At 38.6% G+C, this 18,645-nt stretch overlaps 5 protein-coding genes across 5 annotated transcripts in view; all 5 read right to left on the reverse strand.

The window, feature by feature from the left end:
* Positions 1 to 346: 346 nt before the first annotated feature.
* Positions 347 to 1,000, reverse strand: LOC108877856 (lactose-binding lectin l-2-like). Its single transcript, XM_018668074.2, has one exon. The coding sequence runs from the start codon at positions 924 to 926 to the stop codon at positions 444 to 446; it is 483 nt and encodes a 160-aa protein (XP_018523590.1). The 5' UTR covers positions 927 to 1,000; the 3' UTR covers positions 347 to 443.
* Positions 1,001 to 5,152: 4,152 nt separating this feature from the next.
* LOC108877830 (lactose-binding lectin l-2) lies at positions 5,153 to 6,207 on the reverse strand. The gene has a single exon (XM_018668039.2). The coding sequence runs from the start codon at positions 6,159 to 6,161 to the stop codon at positions 5,604 to 5,606; it is 558 nt and encodes a 185-aa protein (XP_018523555.1). The 5' UTR covers positions 6,162 to 6,207; the 3' UTR covers positions 5,153 to 5,603.
* Positions 6,208 to 7,802: 1,595 nt separating this feature from the next.
* On the reverse strand, positions 7,803 to 9,181 carry LOC108877846 (lactose-binding lectin l-2-like). Its single transcript, XM_018668064.2, has one exon. The coding sequence runs from the start codon at positions 9,014 to 9,016 to the stop codon at positions 8,468 to 8,470; it is 549 nt and encodes a 182-aa protein (XP_018523580.1). The 5' UTR covers positions 9,017 to 9,181; the 3' UTR covers positions 7,803 to 8,467.
* A 1,587-nt stretch (positions 9,182 to 10,768) lies between these two features.
* Positions 10,769 to 11,350, reverse strand: LOC108877837 (lactose-binding lectin l-2-like). The gene has a single exon (XM_018668052.2). It carries the CDS (start codon positions 11,333 to 11,335, stop codon positions 10,847 to 10,849), a length of 489 nt encoding a protein of 162 aa, XP_018523568.1. The 5' UTR covers positions 11,336 to 11,350; the 3' UTR covers positions 10,769 to 10,846.
* A 2,274-nt stretch (positions 11,351 to 13,624) lies between these two features.
* Positions 13,625 to 18,645, reverse strand: part of rapgef5a (Rap guanine nucleotide exchange factor (GEF) 5a) — a 103,072-nt gene continuing 98,051 nt past the window's right edge. The window contains exon 27 of the transcript XR_007809185.1: positions 13,625 to 13,768. The gene's annotated coding sequence lies outside the window, so the exon portion shown is untranslated. The remainder of the gene's footprint in view (positions 13,769 to 18,645) is intronic.

The following is an 18,645-nucleotide window of genomic DNA, read 5'->3' on the forward strand; positions in this document are numbered from 1 at the left end:
CGATGTGAGCCGGTGTTTTTTTTTTTTTTTTTTTGTCTTAAATTCTGATAGTGTGTGTGTGTGTGTGTACAAATGAAAGTATTTGCCAAGTGCATTTGACCAATGATATCACAGAAACAGTGCAGACACCCTCTCTGAAGCATATTGCTATCTGATGTGTAAATACTGAGTTTTATGTACATAACTAGATATTCATGAACGTGATGGGAGGTGAACTTCTGAAGACAACAGCTGTAACACTTGTGTTGTTCCCATACTTATCTTTCCTTTGACCCACCACTGGAATTACAAGAGTGAGTTCATTAGGAAAAATGAAGATGAATGAAATGACTTCTGTACACACATAAACTTGTTCATTTGCATATTTATTTTGGCCTTCAAACACATTTTAACAGACCAGCAGCTGTAAAGTTGATGCATTGAACTGGAGAAAACGATCTCAGTTACAGGGGACAGTCTATGCGAGATGCACAAACATAAGCGTAACTATAACCACATGGTTGATGTTTCCATTTCACGTCACCACCATAGTTAGTGTATGCACAGTATTCTCCAGCGGGTTTCGGCTGTTCTCCGTTCCATAATGTAAAGTTGAGCGGAGCCCCATCAGACCACATCCATTTCTTATCAATTCTGTCACTCAGGCCGATCCAGGTGGGCCCCTCAGCATGGTCAAAGTTCTTGATCAGGAAATTGACAAAGTTCTGTTCCTCCAGACTGTGGATGGACACCAGGCTGGCTCTCTGTGACAAACACTGAAGTGCTGCGTCAGACCAACCCACACGTGTGGCAAAGTATTTGTAACAGCGGCCATTGAAGCTGAACCAGAACATGGGACAGTTTCCACGCTGCAGCTTCACTTCACGTTCATCTGAAGGAGACACAGCACCCAGAGTCAGACCAAACAAGAAGAGGAGCAACATCATGTTGGCGTCTCTCTGTCTCAGGAGGAGGACAAGGAGCTGATATGAACCGTGACGTGGGATTGAGACCCTGAAGGAGACAGGTGACAGCCCACTTCCTTTTATATTCCCCCGAGAGGGTGTCTGCACTGTTTCTGTGATATCATTGGTCAAATGCTCTTTGCAAACACTTTCATTTGTACACAACTACATAGTATCTGAACATGAGCCAACAAGCTCACCTGGAGGTGTCACATAAAATGTATAGTTTATTCATTTTCAGTAAAACTGATAAAATGCAGAACACGTGTCTTCAGCCAACATGAGGGGAGATGTTAGTATTTTTGTTTGACTTTTTTATTTACAACCAAACAGGCATATATTTACACAACAGTATTAGAATAGTACAAAGCATTCAGTGTGTCCTCTCTCGCATTGTAAACTTGAGGTTTTTAGTTTTAACATGGAAACAAGATTTAAAAAACATTGCTCTCCAAAGAAATATGACTGAACAGAGGAACCATGGTAAATCTTCCTCCCAGTCCTTGTCCATTTATGCCCAATACATTTGCATCAAAGACTTGAGAGTTTGGTAAAGTAACTATGGAGGTCCATGTTGTGCAATTTTTTCTGACCTCCTGCCACCACAAAATCTCTGGCTTTAAGTTGACAATGAGTCTTTCAGATTGAAATTATCTCCCCTCCAATTCTACCTTGTCACTGATCATTGGTCTTGTAACTGTAGCTGATCCTCTTCTTTTGCACAGACAAGGTGAACTCTGGGGATATAAAGCTTTTTTTTTTTTTTTTTTTAAAGTTTTTCATTATCTCTATCAAGAGTTTTATTTTTATTTTTTATTTAACCAGCATCATCTTTTAATGAATAAATCACATGTGGTTCATGAATACCTCCTAACAAGAGTGCACAGGGTCACCCTGGTTTCATTTCAAATAATCTACTATATGTTTAGCAGAGAAGAATTTGACCTCTTCTCTTTGCATTAATACTTGGTGTAGAGTTAAAGTGACCAGGTGATTGAGCTCTAGTGTTTCATACATTACAGGCAGACAACAAAAGCCATTGGAGATGTATATTTTGCTGTATATGTGTGGGCGGCTGTGGCTCAGGAGGTAGAGCGGTTGTCCACCAACCCGGGAGGTCGGTGGTTCGATCCCTGGCTCCTCCAGTCTGTGTGCCGAAGTATCCTTGCCCCCCCCAAAAAAATTGCCCCCGATGTAGCATCAGAGTATGAATGTGTGTGCATGAGTTAGAGGGCATTTTGTGTATATACAAAGAACATGTGTATGTGAATGTGATCTGTAGTGTGAAGCACTGTGAGTGGTCAAAATGACTAGAAAAGCGCTATAAAAGTACAGTCCATTTACTTTTACCGAAAGACACTTCCCTCACTTCGGCAGGATGACTACAAAGTGATATGGGTCATCAACAGCATCAAGAAACCCCATTGCTAAACCACCACTGACTATACCTCCACACACAAACACACACACACAGAGCACAGGGCAGAGGGTGTTTATCAGTTCTCCACACAGTTCATGCAAATCACCTGACATGAGACAGAGGCAGCTGTTCATACACTGCTAAGTTGTTGTGTCTCACTGCCCACTGCCACCACAAACTCTCTAACTGACTTTAAATCCACAATTAGTCTTTTATTTTGAAATGGTCTATATTTCTACCTTTCCTCTAAAGTCACTGGACCCATAACTGCAGCTGATCCTCTTGTTTTGTGGCATATCAGGGATGTTGATCCCTGATATGCCATAGAACAGAATATATAAAAATATATAAAAATATAAATATTGTCTAAGAATATGCCTGTGTTCAGTTGTCATCTTTTATAATGACCACAGAGAATCTCCCCTCATTTCAGCTGAAGTCATACATTTTTTCCAAAATTTAGTCAATTATGTGACTTGCTATCTGATGTGTAAATACTGAGTTTTATGTACATAACTAGATATTCATGAACGTGATGGGAGGTGAACTTCTGAAGACAACAGCTGTAACACTTGTGTTGATGATCAGGAAATTGACAAAGTTGTGTTCCTCCAGACTGTGGGTGGACACCAGGCTGGCTCCCTGTGACAAACATTGAAGTGCTGCATCAGCCCAGGTCAAACGTGTGGAGACGTACTTGTAGCAGCGGCCGTTGAAGCTGAACCAGAACATGGGACAGTTTCCACGCTGCAGCTTCACTTCACGTTCATCTGAAGGAGACACAGCAGCCAGAGTCAGACCAAACAAGAAGAGGAACAGGATCATGTTGGCATCTCTATGTTAAAAGAGCAAGATGACAGGTTGATGTGTTGGTTGGAGATGATCTGCACTGTGAGGTGGGACTGAGACCCTGAAGGAGACAGGTGACAGCCCACATATGCCTCAGAGAGGGTGTCTGCACTGTTTCTGTGATATCATTGGTCAAATGCTCTTTGCAAACACTTTCATTTGTACATGACTACACAGTATCTGAACATGAGCCAAGCTCACAGGTGTCACATAAAACACGATTTATTGATTTTCAGTAAAAAAAAATGTTGACATAATAAAATGCAGCTTTAGAAAAGACGTGTGGATTCAGCTGTCTGAAGGTTGAGAGGAGATGAGGGGAGACTTCCCCTGATAAATAATAACAACATATCAATATAGGCATATATTTATACATCAACAAAATTACAATAGTACAAAGTCTTCAATGTGTATTCGCTTATATTGTGAACTTTGTGTTTTTTGTTTTAACATGCAAAAAGGATCTAATTAAAGAAAAAAACATGACTTCACACAGTCATGACAATGGCCAATAAACACTAAATACAACCTCCTTGTTGGCTTTCCCTCCATTTAAACATTTGACACCAGAGGAAAGAGATGAACATTGTCACTCTGACTTGCTCCTTTGCTTCCCTCAAGTGGCCACAAAACATAACAACAAGGACTTTTACATTCCAGCATCACAGCAGAAAAAGAGTTTGTCCAGCAGCTTAGATTTATGATAGGTGATCATGAAAGAGTTTTCTATGGTTCAATGATGAAACAATAAAATTCTGACATTATTCAAAAAAGTTAGGCTTATTGCACTACTGCAGAGCAAGGGATGGAAAATCATCAAGTGGAATCAGACATAACCTTTTCTATTGCTATGGACAAGATGTAAGATACGCAAACAAAACCAGTGTACGAGCACACGCATTGTATTTCCATTTCAAGTCTGTGCCAAAGTTGTTGCGCACACAGTGCTCATGCTGCAGTGTTGTCTGTCAACAGAGCATCAGGTGAACAGTGACCACACTGAATCTGACTTGCAGCATGAATCCCTCCACGCTGCAGTTTCACTTCTCTTACATGATCTGCACTGTTATGTGGGATTGAGACCCTGAAAGAGACAGTTGACTTTCCCCTTTCTTTATTTGCTTTGGAGAGGGTGTTGGCACTGTCGCTGTGATATCATTGGTCAAATGCACTTGGCACAAAAAGAGAGACCAAAAAAACACTTGCTCAGTAAAGATGTCACATAAAATCTATAACTGATACAGCTTTAGAAAAGACGTGTGGCCTCAGCTGTCTGGAGGTTGATGACATGTGAGGGGAGACATATTGCTTTGTTGAATTTTCTTTCATTTACAATAGATAAAAAATAAAACACACTGAATATTGGTATATATTTACACATCAACACAAGAAGTAAACAAGTAACAAGTAAACACAACTTATATACACAAATGTATCTCAGATTGTTCTGAGCTACATTTACTAACAACTAATCTGCATAGCCATAATTTAAAAAAAAAAAATCCCTGGTAATGATACTTAAAAGATAATTGTTTTTTTTTTAAATCTTGGCCTTATTTTCCCATGTTTTGGGTGTAAATGATTAATAGGGATGAAATCTTTGGAATCAGTGCAATATTGAGAAAGAGCTCAGTTGAGAAAGTGTACTCAGTAACCATGAACAGCTGCTGCAATGTAAACCAGTGGACATTTGTCCATGTCAAAGTGCATCCATTAAAGTGCTCGTTTTTCCCACTTTGTTTGTGTTATTGTGTAACACAAACAAACAAACCAATCAACATTTTGTGGCATAATCCAGTTCACCACTGATTGTAACATCAGTAATGAACACACTGGAACACCTTTCTGACAGTGTCAACAAAAACTCAGCATTATAATCTTCTGAATAAGAATTAGAGTAAGAATAAGAATTAATATTTTAAAATCATTCATACAGAACTTATTTACATATATATTTATTAATTGAACAATTTATTGAACAGTCCCAGACTGTGTGGGTAAAGAGGTGAGCTTGAAGATATGAAAGGATTGACGTCTTTGTATTAAGTTTTGTACTGCATATTTTAACCTTGTATAAAATACATGAAATTATAATATATTCAAACTATCTCTTTTGTTCATCAGTAGAGTTACATGTGAAAAAAGTACTTTATACCAGTATTACTGCTGTTGAATTACTTTTCTTCCGAATCTAAACATATTGAGATTTTTCATATTGAGGTTTTAAAATATTTCCTTTGACCCACCATTGAAATCTCCTTAGTTAGTATGTAACGTTCATGAAAATGAACTTTAATGAAACGACTTCTCTACATAAACATGTACATTTCTATATAGGCTTAATGCATCACCTTAGTGATGAGTTGAATCAGACTTAAACTTCTTGGCTGCTAAGGACAAACTGTGCGAGATGCACAAACAAAATTGAATGTATGAGAGCAATTAATGTCATTCCATTTCACATCTGTGCCCAAGTAGTTGTGTGTGCAGTGTTCATTTTCTCCAACATTGTTCGGCTCTCCCGGGTTCCAAAGAACAAAGTTGACTGTACACCCATCAGACCACATCCATGTGCCTTCTTTGTGGATGTCGCTAAGTCCGATCCAGGTTTGTTTTTCAGCAGTGTCAAAGGTCTTGATCAGGGTTTTGACAAAGTTCTGTTCCTCCAGACTGTGGATGGACACCAGGTTGGCTCTCTGTGACACACAGTAGAGCTCTGCATCAGCCCAGGTCATTGGTGTGGAGACGTACTTGTAGCAGCGGCCATTGAAGCTGAACCAGGACAGGGAACAGTTTCCACGCTGCAGCATCACTACATGTTCATCTGAAGGAGACACAGCACCCACAGTCAGACCAAACAAGAAGAGGAGCAACATCATGTTCTCTGTCAGAGGAGCAGTGCAACAGGTTGATGTGTTGGTTAGAGATGATCTGATGATCAGCACCATGAGGTGGAATCGAGACCCTGACGAAGAAAGATAACAGGCCACTTACTGTTATATGCCTCAGAGAGGGTGTCTGCACTGTTTCTGTGATATCATTGGTCAAGTCCGCTTGGCAGACACTTTCATTTGTACACAACCTAACAGTACAGTTTTTTTTTTTTTTTTTTTTTTTTTTTTGGAACATAAGCCAGAAAAGCCACAAACTCACTTGGATATGTCACATAATTCCATACCAAACATAGGAAAATAAACATGTTCTCTCATGCATTGTGAACTTTGTGTTTATTGTTTTAACATACAAATATAATATTATCAGAATTAATTATTATTGTTAATAATATTTATAACAATATTTGCTTTTAAAAACATGACTGTACAGAGACATGACACTAACTATATACAGCCTGCTGGTTTTTCTCCATTGTGACATTTAAAACCAGACTTGCTCTTCTGCTGCCCTCAAGTGGCCACTGTCGAAACCTCACTTAAAAGTGTGTGACAGAGGATGGAGACAACCCAGCTCTTAAATAATGCAAAATGTTTAAATGAAATGCAAGTTATGTGATCAGGTAAATAGTGTAGGTGCTGTCTGTGTGGGTTGTTTCACGCTTCTTTCTTTTGACTCATGCACTCCATGCCTGCCTCTGTCTGATTTCGCTCTATCCTGGCTTCAGTCTTTTAGCCCTCCTGTCACATCCTGTATGTGACACACCTGTCTGTCAGAGAAAAAAAATGATTCCTTCACAACTTGTTCATCTTATTAGAGTATGTTCTGTTTCTCTCTGTTCTGCTTCTGAGCAGATTAAGGAACAGGTTTGGTCAGTGGTGTGGTTTCCCTTTTACACTCAACTAACAGTAATCTCAGTTGTCTGTGACAGGTGTTGTAAACTGAAGGTCATTTCACAGTCATGTCACAGAGTGAGGTAGTTACATGTGATTTGATGTTTGTGTGTGTGTGTGTGTGTGTGTGTGTGTGTGCGCGTGTGTGTGTGTGTGTGATCAACTGTATGTATACAGATGTGTGTATGTATAGATACACACACACACACACACACACACACAAACTTATATATGTATATATTAATATTTAAAAAGTTTGGAAATATTCCAATATACCAATATGCTGTGATGACATATGTCTTTTCTATTTGAAAACATAATATAATGCAAAATGTTTTAATGAAATGCAAATAAGTTACATCTGTGATTGTGTCAGTGGTGCACGCACTCCTATAGCAGCAAAAGGCGATCATGGTTAACCCTCCTCCCAGTCCTTTTCCATTTATGTACAATTCACTTGCATCAAACACTTGAGAGTTTGATGAAGTCACTGTTGAGATCCTTGCCTTTATGTTTGATGTTTAAAAACCTATTGCTGCACCCTGGTGTAAAGGACCACTGACTATACCTCCCTACACACACATACACACACAGAGAGAACATGGCAGAGGGTGTCTTCTCTACTGTGTGCGTCCACAGCTTTGTTTTTGTGCATCTTCACCGCAGCTCTACAGTACATATATAGTTGATTATATAAACTAGAAAGAAAAATTTAATCACCATTATAGTCACATAAGAAACATGTATGAGGAGTGTTTGGTTAAAAATTAACCAGGACTTTTAAATGAAAACAAGGAAATTAAATAGAAGTAATAAATATTTATTACTATATGATACAAGTGAATTAACTTCTGATATCATTTCCATAGAAATACCAGGAACCTTTCAGTCCAATTTATTTTTGCCCTCTGTACTAAGTCACAAACAACAAATATTGCTCTTTAAAACTGTGCTAATCTGGTTAGTGATACATGGACCGGATCTCCAAAAGCAGTGCATATATGATCCAGCTGTTAATTTACACTTGATACCCAAACAGGATCGTGCACACAGTCATTCATGATGTAATCCAACCAGCTGTTGAACTGTTCCTTCATTTATCTAACAACCACAGAGCCTGAAAAGCCAGAGCAGACATGTGAGAACAATTAAATAAACCTGCAGGAGGAAAAATATTGTATGTGGACTGAGGTGTCTTCATGTCATTGGTGTTAAAAGTGAATTACTTTTGGTTTAACGTCTATCAGTAAAACATTTTTGTATGTTCAAATTAGTAAAACAAACAAATTGTAGGATATGGAAAAGCTGGGAAAATATTTCCTTTGACCAACCACAGGAACATTTGTGAAAATGTTAATGAAATGACTTCTAATACAGACAGTAACTTCATCATTTGAAGGCCTAATGCATTTCTACAGAGCGAGAGGTGAAAAGTCACCAGGTTGAATCAAACATAACAACATCAGTTGTTAACGACAAGCCATGCGATATGTACAAACAGAGGGATAAGTATCAGAACATGGTCTGTCATTCCATTTCTGCCCAAAGTTGTTGTGCACACAGTCTTCATGTCCCTCATCATTGTTTGGCTCTCCTGCATACCAAAAGCCAAAGTTCACTGCAGACCCATCAGACCACATCCATCCTCCTTCCTTCTGTGTGTCACTGAGTCCGATCCAGGTGCGACCCTCAGTGTGGTCAAAGTTCTTGATCAGGTTTTTGACAAAGTTCTGTTCCTGCAGACTGTGGATGGACACCAGGTTGGCTCTCTGTGACACACAGTAGAGCTCTGCATCAGCCCAGGTCAAACGTGTGGAGACGTACTTGTAGCAGCGGCCGTTGAAGCTGAACCAGAACATGGGACAGTTTCCACGCTGCAGCTTCACTTCACGTTCATCTGAAGGAGACACAGCACCCAGAGTCAGACCAAACAAGAAGAGGAACAACATCATGTTGGTGTCAGAGTCTCTGTCTAAGTCTTTAGAGTATGATGGAGCTTTTCTGTGTTGTTGGATCATATGAAGAATCTTGCAGAGACAGCAGGAGGGCCACTTTCTTTTATATGTTTCAGGGAGGGTGTTTGAACTGTTGATGTGATGTCATTGGTCAAATATACTTGGCAAACACTTTCAGTGGTTCACAACCACATCATATCTGAACATGAGCCAAAAAGAAGAAAAAAACACCTGCTCAATGAAGATGTCACATAAAACCTATAATTAAATAAGTTTTAGAAAAAAATTTGACTTAGTAAAATGCAGCTTTGGAAAAGATGTACGGCTTCAGCTGCCTGAGGGTTGAGGGGACACAAGGGGAGATATATTGTGTGTCCCCTATATGCAAGAGGGGACACATCGAGGGCTTTGTACTATTGTAAGATTGTCAAATTTGTCATTTTGGTTTAGCGTGGAAACAGGATTTTAAACACTTCTTTAAAAAAAAAAAAAAAAAAACAACAACTTCACAGAATCACGACAATGGGGTATAACACACTTAATACAACCTCCTTGTTGGCTTTCCCTCCATTTAAACATTTGACACCGGAGGAAAGAGATGAACATCATCACACTGACTTGCTCTTCTGCTTCCCACAAGTGGCCACAAAACATAACAAGTACTTTTACGTTCCAGCATCACAGCTTCAAACCACAAACATCTTTTCTTCTCAAGTGTGCCCCTTCATTGTTTTGCTTTTCTGGTACTTCACCGCAGCTCCACAGTACATATATAATTTATTATATAAACTAAAATATAAAATCAGTATTATTTGTTGGAACTAAAACATTACAGTGTTGTGAGAAACATGTATGAGGAGTGTTTGGTTAAAAGTTAACCAGGACTTTTAAATGAAAACAAGGAAATGAAATAGAAGTAATAAATATTTATTACTATATGATACAAGTGAATTAACTTCTGATATCATTTCCATAGAAATACCAGGAACCTTTCAGTCCAATTTATTTTTACCCTCTGTACTAAGTCACAAACAACAAATATTGCTCTTTAAAACTGTGCTAATCTGGTTAGTGATACATGGACCGGATCTCCAAAAGCAGTGCATATATGATCCAGCTGTTAATTTACACTTGATACCCAAACAGGATCGTGCACACAGTCACCCTGGTTTAATTTCAATGAATCTATGTTTAGCATAGGAGAATTTGGTCTCTGCCCTTTGTGTTATTACTTGGTGTAGAGTTAAGTGATTGGGGGCTTGAGCTCTAGTGCTTCATACATCACAGTCAGACAACAAAAGCCATTGGTTAAGAAAATAGCATTCATCGCTGGAGCTGTATATTTTTACTAAAAGACAGAGCCACAGCCAGAACAGCTGATAATAACCAAGAAACCTTCACAAAACATCTAACTATGTACTATTATAAGAAAACTGTTTGCTGCTCTGACTCTCCACGGTGTGATTGTATAGATGAATAACTACACCTGCTGGATCAGTAATGTATTCATGATGTAACTCAACCAGCTGTTGAACTGTCCCTTCATTTATCTAACAACCACAGAGCCTGAAAAGCCAGAGCAGACATGTGAGAACAATTAAATAAACCTGCAGGAGGAAAAATATTGTATGTGGACTGAGGTGTCTTCATGTCATTGTTGTTAAAAGTGAATTACTTTTGGTTTAACGTCTATCAGTAAAACATTTTTGTATGTTCAAATTAGTAAAACAGAGAAATGGAGGGTATGAAAACACTGGGAAAATATTTCCTTTGACCAACCACAGAAACATTCATGAAATGACTTCTATACACACATTAACTTGTGCATTTGTTTCTTTATTTTTGAGGCTAAATTCATTTCTACAGAGCAACAGGTGGAAACAACATCAGTTGCTAAGGACAATCTATGCGAGATGCACAAACAGAGGGATAAGTTTGAGAACATGGAACATCATTCCATTTCCGGTCTGGTTCATAGTTGCTGTGAGCACAGTGTTCACCCCCGTGGTAATTGTTTGGCTCTCCTGAACTCCAAAAGGTAAACTTCACCACACAACCATCAGACCACATCCATCTGTTTTCTTTGTGGATGTCACTGAGTCCGATCCAGGTGCGTCCCTCTGCATTGTCAAAGTTCTTGATCAGGTCCTTGACAAAGTTCCGTTCCTGCAGACTGTGGATGGACACCAGGTTGGCTCTCTCTGACCGACATTGGAGCTCTGCATCAGCCCAGGTCAAACGTGTGGAGACGTACTTGTAGCAGCGGCCGTTGAAGCTGAACCAGAACATGGGACAGTTTCCACGCTGCAGCTTCACTTCACGTTCATCTGAAGGAGACGCAGCAGCCAGAGTCAGAACAAACAAGAAGAGGAGCAACATCATGTTGGTGTCAGAGTCTCTGTCTAAGTCTTTAGAGTATGATGGAGCTTTTCTGTGTTGTTGGATCATATGAAGAATCTTGCAGAGACAGCAGGAGGCCACTTTCTTTTATATGTCTCAGGGAGGGTGTTTGAACTGTTGATGTGATGTCATTGGTCAAATATACTTGGCAAACACTTTCAGTGGTTCACAACCACATCATATCTGAACATGAGCCAAAAAGAAGAAAAAAACACCTGCTCAATGAAGATGTCACATAAAACCTATAATTAAATAAGTTTTAGAAAGGGTTGAGGGGACACAAGGGGAGATATATTGTGTGTCCCCTATATGCAAGAGGGGACACATCGAGGGCTTTGTACTATTGTAAGATTGTCAAATTTGTCATTTTGGTTTAGCGTGGAAACAGGATTTTAAACACTTCTTTTAAAAAAAACAAAAAACAACAACTTCACAGAATCACGACAATGGGGTATAACACACTTAATACAACCTCCTTGTTGGCTTTCCCTCCATTTAAACATTTGACACCGGAGGAAAGAGATGAGCATCATCACACTGACTTGCTCTTCTGCTTCCCACAAGTGGCCACAAAACATAACAAGTACTTTTACGTTCCAGCATCACAGCTTCAAACCACAAACATCTTTTCTTCTCAAGTGTGCCCCTTCATTGTTTTGCTTTTCTGGTACTTCACCGCAGCTCCACAGTACATATATAATTTATTATATAAACTAAAATATAAAATCAGTATTATTTGTTGGAACTAAAGCATTACAGTGTCGTGAGAAACATGTATGAGGAGTGTTTGGTTAAAAGTTAACCAGGACTTTTAAATGAAAACAAGGAAATTAAATAGAAGTAATAAATATTTATTACTATATGATACAAGTGAATTAACTTCTGATATCATTTCCATAGAAATACCAGGAACCTTTCAGTCCAATTTATTTTTACCCTCTGTACTAAGTCACAAACAACAAATATTGCTCTTTAAAACTGTGCTAATCTGGTTGGTGATACATGGACCGGATCTCCAAAAGCAGTGCATATATGATCCAGCTGTTAATCTACACTTGATACCCAAACAGGATCTTCTGGGATCAGTATATTTCTGTGTTGTTTATGGAATTTCTTATATTTTATCTCTTTGAATTTATAACAAAGAGAACGGCTCCAATATGATCTTCTCAGACATCTTCATCATCAGCATTATGACGGTGCTCTTCTCATCACTTCATGTCTATCAAAGGTATATCCATTACAGCTCTGGAAGCTATTCTAAAAATATGAAATAAAAATGTTACTGTGTAAAAATGTAAAAGGAATTATAAATATGTCTCAAATGGTCTAAGAAGATCCATGTCCTGTGTTAACATTTGTGTTGATAGTGTGGTGGGCTTGAAGATATACAAAAACATTTTTGTGGAAATCAAAATGAACTTGTTTAAAAGACATATCATTGCTATCATCATGGAACCCTACTCATGATATATATCATATATATGATATATATATGATATATGTTACCCTTTCTACCTAATGCAACGTTAGTCAAGGTTGTCAGACCTTGACGGAGACCTGAAGTATTAAGTGTCTACTGATTAAAAATATGATGTATTTTTGCTGTTTAGTTCCTCCAGTGAAACCGAAGGTGCACTTCCACTGTTTTGTTTTTGTGGGTCTTTACTGCAGCTCTACAGTACATGTATAGTTTGTTCTACATATTATCTATTTGAACTAAAACATCATAGTGTCATGAGAAACATGTATGAGGAGTGTTTGGTTAAAAGTTAACCAGGACTTTTAAATGAAAACAAGGAAATTAAATAGAAGTAATAAATATTTATTACTATATGATACAAGTGAATTAACTTCTGATATCATTTCCATAGAAATACCAGGAACCTTTCAGTCCAATTTATTTTTGCCCTCTGTACTAAGTCACAAACAACAAATATTGCTCTTTAAAACTGTGCTAATCTGGTTAGTGATACATGGACCGGATCTCCAAAAGCAGTGCATATATGATATAGGATCTTCTAAGATCAGTGTATTTCTGCATTGTTTATAGAATCTCCTATAGTGTATGTTATTGATTTTTTTTTTTTTTACAAAGAAAAAGAGAATGGCTCCAATACTCAAACATCTTCATCATCAGCATTATGAAGGTCCTCTTGAAAGGCCTCAGAGAGGGTGTTTGAACTGTTGCTGTGATCACTGGTCAAATCCACTTCCAGTTGTATACAGCTACATAATATATGAACATAAGACAAAAAACCACCAGCTCACTTGGAGATGTCACATAAAACCTATAATTTATTCATTTTCAGTAAAATTTTTGACATAGTAAAACGCAGCTTTAGAAAAGACGTGTGGCTTCAGCTGTCCGCAGGTTGAGGGGACACGAGGGGAGACGTATTGCTTTGTGGTTGACTTTTTTTTTCTTTCCATTTACAACTGATAAATAATAACAACATATCAACGTAGGCATATATTTACACATCAACAATATTACAATAGTACAAAGCCTTCAATGTGTCCCCATTTGCATTGTGAACTTTGTGTTTTTTGTTTTAACATGCAAATAGAATTTAAACCAAAAAAAAAAAAAAAAACATGACTTCACACAGTCATGACAATGGCCAATAAACACTAAATACAACCTCCTTGTTGGCTTTCCCTCCATTTAAACATTTGACACCAGAGGAAAGAGATGAGCATTGTCACTCTGACTTGCTCCTTTGCTTCCCTCAAGTGGCCACAAAACATAACAACAAGGACTTTTACATTCCAGCACTGCAGCTTCAAACCACAAACATCTTGTTGAACCTCTGGCACATAAACTGAGACATTTCGTTATCTCTGAAATACATAAATAAACAATATATTACAATAAATAACTAATATAGCACAATTATTCTGCTTTTTGGACACAGTAAGCAGAGGTGTGTCTTTGCATGTGTGTGTCATGTACAGGTTAAGAGTAAAAATGATGACCACAAGGTCTCTCTGTGATACTGAATATGAACAAAGCACAGATTTATCAGCTCTTGCAGTTGAAGGATCACTGACTTAGTTTCACAAAAATCATCTTTAAAATGTGACTATGTAACTCTAAAGAGAAGAAATAAGTGTTTCCCTTACAAATAAAAAGCTGAACTCACAAGCATTAAAGCACAGTTTTGTTCAATTACGTACACTAGAGTTTTGCTGCTACAGGGGTACTTGGTCTGGTATGACTGGTAGCTTGTGGTGGCTAATTTTAGCTAATGGTAGCAAACTTTAGCTAAATATAGTTGTGTAATGAACAGTGAGTTTCCTGACTTTATCCCTTTTCTTCATTTGTGTCACTGTTACAGTAGCTTAGCCTTTTAACTAAATGCTAAACAGCAAAACTGTAGCTTAGCATTTAGCATTATCTCGTAATTGTTTCTAGAAGCTGTCTATATCGAAATGTGTGTCTATTGCCCCCAGAGAGTGGGCAATAGACACACATGAATTAGTGTGTGTTTTCATCCGCTACCGTTAAGTTAGTAGGAACTGAGTCGGGGTTTAAAGGAGAAATCCACTGTCAGTACTGAATATGATTCTTGTTTTCTAAAATTGTTTATCTGATATTTGTGGACCTCAGTAACTGGAAAGGAGGAATCTCAATACTCACATGTGTAATATCAAGCAACATTTCTTGGACAAGAAACAGACTTCTTTAGTGTTTGTTTAGTTTTTACATTTCCTTAATATCAAATATTTACATGCCTCAAATAATCTTTCAATTGGAATTATCTGGGTAAGTATAACTGGCTCCACATTCAGTGTCACAGCATCTTTAGAGTGTGTTGGTGACAGCAGTGGGTTACAGTCTGGGAGTTTTTAATGCACAGACAATGACTAAGCTACTCACAACACAAAAACTATGTTTAAAGTGAGTCTTTACCTTGAAATCACCCTTTAATTTCTTATTGTAATGAACCAAAGATGCTTTTGGTACCAAGACAGTTTGGGAAATTCAGGTTTTCCCTCTTGTAGTTGAATAATAATAGTCTGCAAGAGAAAGCAGCTCTGTGCTATGAAAGGCTTAGTGTTGAAATGATGATGATGAACACTTGTGGCAACAACATTTCTACTGTATTGCACTTTACCCCCCATGCTTTATAACTATCTAAACAATGCGAGACATGCATCACTACATAACATTTAGGAATCTCACCCTTGGATGGTTCCTCCTACTCAGCAGAAATGTACCACTGAAGTGACTGCATGAATAGATACAGGGTGAGGACAAAATAATACAAACACTTACAAGGGCTGCCAAACTAAGACTGGGCATGATTCTGAAAGATGTGGTTCTTGTCTTATTTTGAATGAATCATCATCAGTTTATATAAAATTACCGAATGATTCCCTTCATCCCATGCAGCATTTCTTTTGTAATGACTACAGAGTGAGCCAGAGTCATAATTCTATGAACAAGATGGGCTGGTTACTCAGGGATTTGAATAACAAATAGATGCTTTTCACATGTCAGGGCTGTATCAACAGGAGTATGTTGCCAGACCATGAGAACTGAATGGATTCAGGACGGATAATTTTCCTTGCCAACATGTAGAAAACCATTAATGGATGAGCCAAAGCTATAAAATCTCACCATACAGTCTTACTTTAATGCTGGAAGTCTGTGTCCTTGTGCTTCCATTATTCTGTCCACACTCTGTGTTGATTTTCACAGGCAGTTTACACAAGACCACTTCCCAATGAAGTGATCTTTTCAGTCAGTAAGAATGAAACGACTATGTCAAAAATCTCCTCATGAACATGACTTTGGCGAATAAAGCTAAGTTCTGTGGTGCAGTGTGTTGACTTCTAACAGTATAACTCTAAGGATTTAAGGACCAGTGTGTAGGATTTAGTGGCATGGAGTGGTGAAGTTGCAGATTGCAACCAACTGAATACCCCTTGCCTCACCCCTCCCCCTCCAAGCGTGTAGGAGAAACTACAGTGGCCTTCAGGTATCGTAAAAAAACGTGAAAGTCTAGAGCCAGTGTTTGGTTGTCCTTTCTGGGCTACTGTGGAAACAAGGCGGTGTAACATGGTGGACCCTCTCCCTCTGTAGAAATACAGGGCTAATTCTAAGGTAACAAAAACACAACAATTCTTATACACTATTATATTCCATTTTTGTCAATAGAGCCCCCCTAAATCCTACATACTGGTCCTTTTAAAAAAAAGTGAAAAAAATTATGTTGGGGCTGTGTTTCCATAGCAACCCAGAACGAGTGGGATACCATCACACACACACACACTCTCTCTCACACACACACGAAAGCAAACACACACACGAAAGCAAACACACACACACACACACACACACCCTGAAATCAGTCGTCAGAGTGTGAGAAAGTTTCTCTGCGAGGAATCAGATCTGCTTTACATGACGTCATTCCAGGGCTTATTCAAGGAAACCAAAAAATTAGTGACAAAAAAAGAGACTCCTAAACAAACCAAGAGCTCTACAGTACATCTATGCTGCAGGACTCCACATGACATTTGGCACTGAAAAATGTATAGGTCCATATTATATACAATGTAAAATAATCATCATCTATTCACACAAAAACATCATAGAGAAGAGTGCCCGAGGAGTGTTTGGCTAAAAGTCAACCAGGACTTTAAAACAGAAAGAAGAACCAATAACTGTTCACTGCTCATCAACAGTTTTTGAACTCTGGCACGTTCAGGAGGGCTTTAGCATTTCAAACCTCACTGTCTGTCAGTGAAAACCTGCTTCCCTCACACGTCAGGTACAACACACTGTTAGAGTTGCACCTTTTGTCACTCAAGTACATTTTTAGTTAAAAGACAGAGCCTCAGTGAGAAAAGATAAAAAGGTGTAAGTATGATAATGTAAGCTCTGGATGCTGCTTGTGTTACGTAATATGTCACAGCACGATAACCCAAAAAAGCTCCACATCATACACCTACATAACTATAGCATGTATCCTGCATATAAATGCATCAGGAGGCAGATATGTGATACGCAGATGAAATAATATGAGACCATCGATGGAGCAGATTTTGGCCATCAGGTTATGAACACATCTAACTCCTCTACAGACGTTTTTGTGTTTGTAACTGAAATTATGACGAGGCTATTGAATCCTTGTTGACCTCTGACGAGACTCTGTCTGAAATAAAGGAACATTCCACCTGCTGGACAGGCTCATAAATAAACCAAACGCTCATCACAGGAACAAAAACCAAGGGCATATTCAGTCCAATAGGTATTATACAAACTAATTACAGCCTTCTTCCTTAGTTTGGCAAATCTCTGTTGCTGCGCAGAATCTCTTCCTGTAGACAGTTCACAGAGCGTGTACGGACTTTATAAATCCTTTATAAGTACAGGTTCAGTGGTTATAAAGCCTTTAGAGAACAGGCAGAATGCAGCTATTTGTCTTTGTAAGTTTTGTCAGAACACATGGCACCTTATTGTCCACTTGGCACCACTGCTGGGTAGTGTGATTTTGTTGCTGTGTATGTGTGAGTGTGTGTGGCATTTCGCTGTACAAAGCGTCCTCTGTGTTCACACAGTGCTTGCGTTTCCGTTGCGCTGTGTCCAGTGTGTTTTGTGTGTGTGTCTGTGTGTAGTGTGTGTGTGTGTGTTTAAGCGCGAGGCTCCAGTTTGTGTGACAGTTCGAAAAGAGTCTGCTGATTGTCGATAATGTGCAGGTAGTTAACACTTGCCCTCACCTCCACTGTCGACCCCGATCACCTCGTTGCCTAAGAGACAGACACAAAACGTGCTAATTAGTCACGCTGAAAAGTTTTCTGTTAGACTCGAGAACACACACATTCACACACATTTGGTAGAAACACATACTCTATTATGGCCATATAAAGAAAATAAAAGACTGTCTGGAAACGGTTGCTTAGAAACTGTAAGAGAGAAATACAGAGAGGGAGACAACAGACCCGGCACAGGTGCAGTACACTAACTCAGCTGCAGATGGCGTTAGATTCCTCACAATGAATGGTTCCAAACATCAATACTCCATTCAACAGAACACTTTGTCACAGAGAGAAGACAATGAACTTAAAGAGCCTCTCTGACTAAGCCTGTCTTATCATTTGTGATGCTTTTTGCACCAACTGAATTCACCCAGAAACAAGAATACTCACCTGGCTGGTCGCTTTGGCAGTGGCGAATCATTCTCACTGTGTCTGCGATCATATGCTGTTGGTTTATAAGAAGTCGTGTCATGTAAGTGCAATGCCAAACCGATTTGTACTACTGCATAGCAACAAATAACAAA

This window comes from Lates calcarifer, linkage group LG3 (assembly GCF_001640805.2).
Source record: "Lates calcarifer isolate ASB-BC8 linkage group LG3, TLL_Latcal_v3, whole genome shotgun sequence".
In the NCBI taxonomy this organism is placed as follows: Eukaryota; Metazoa; Chordata; class Actinopteri; family Centropomidae; genus Lates; species Lates calcarifer.

Bases quoted from the DNA above. Each gene is read 5' to 3' on its own strand.
- LOC108877856 (XM_018668074.2), bottom strand. From the start codon at position 926: ATGATGTTGCTCCTCTTCTTGTTTGGTCTGACTCTGGGTGCTGTGTCT.
- LOC108877830 (XM_018668039.2), bottom strand. From the start codon at position 6,161: ATGGTGCTGATCATCAGATCATCTCTAACCAACACATCAACCTGTTGC.
- LOC108877846 (XM_018668064.2), bottom strand. From the start codon at position 9,016: ATGATCCAACAACACAGAAAAGCTCCATCATACTCTAAAGACTTAGAC.
- LOC108877837 (XM_018668052.2), bottom strand. From the start codon at position 11,335: ATGATGTTGCTCCTCTTCTTGTTTGTTCTGACTCTGGCTGCTGCGTCT.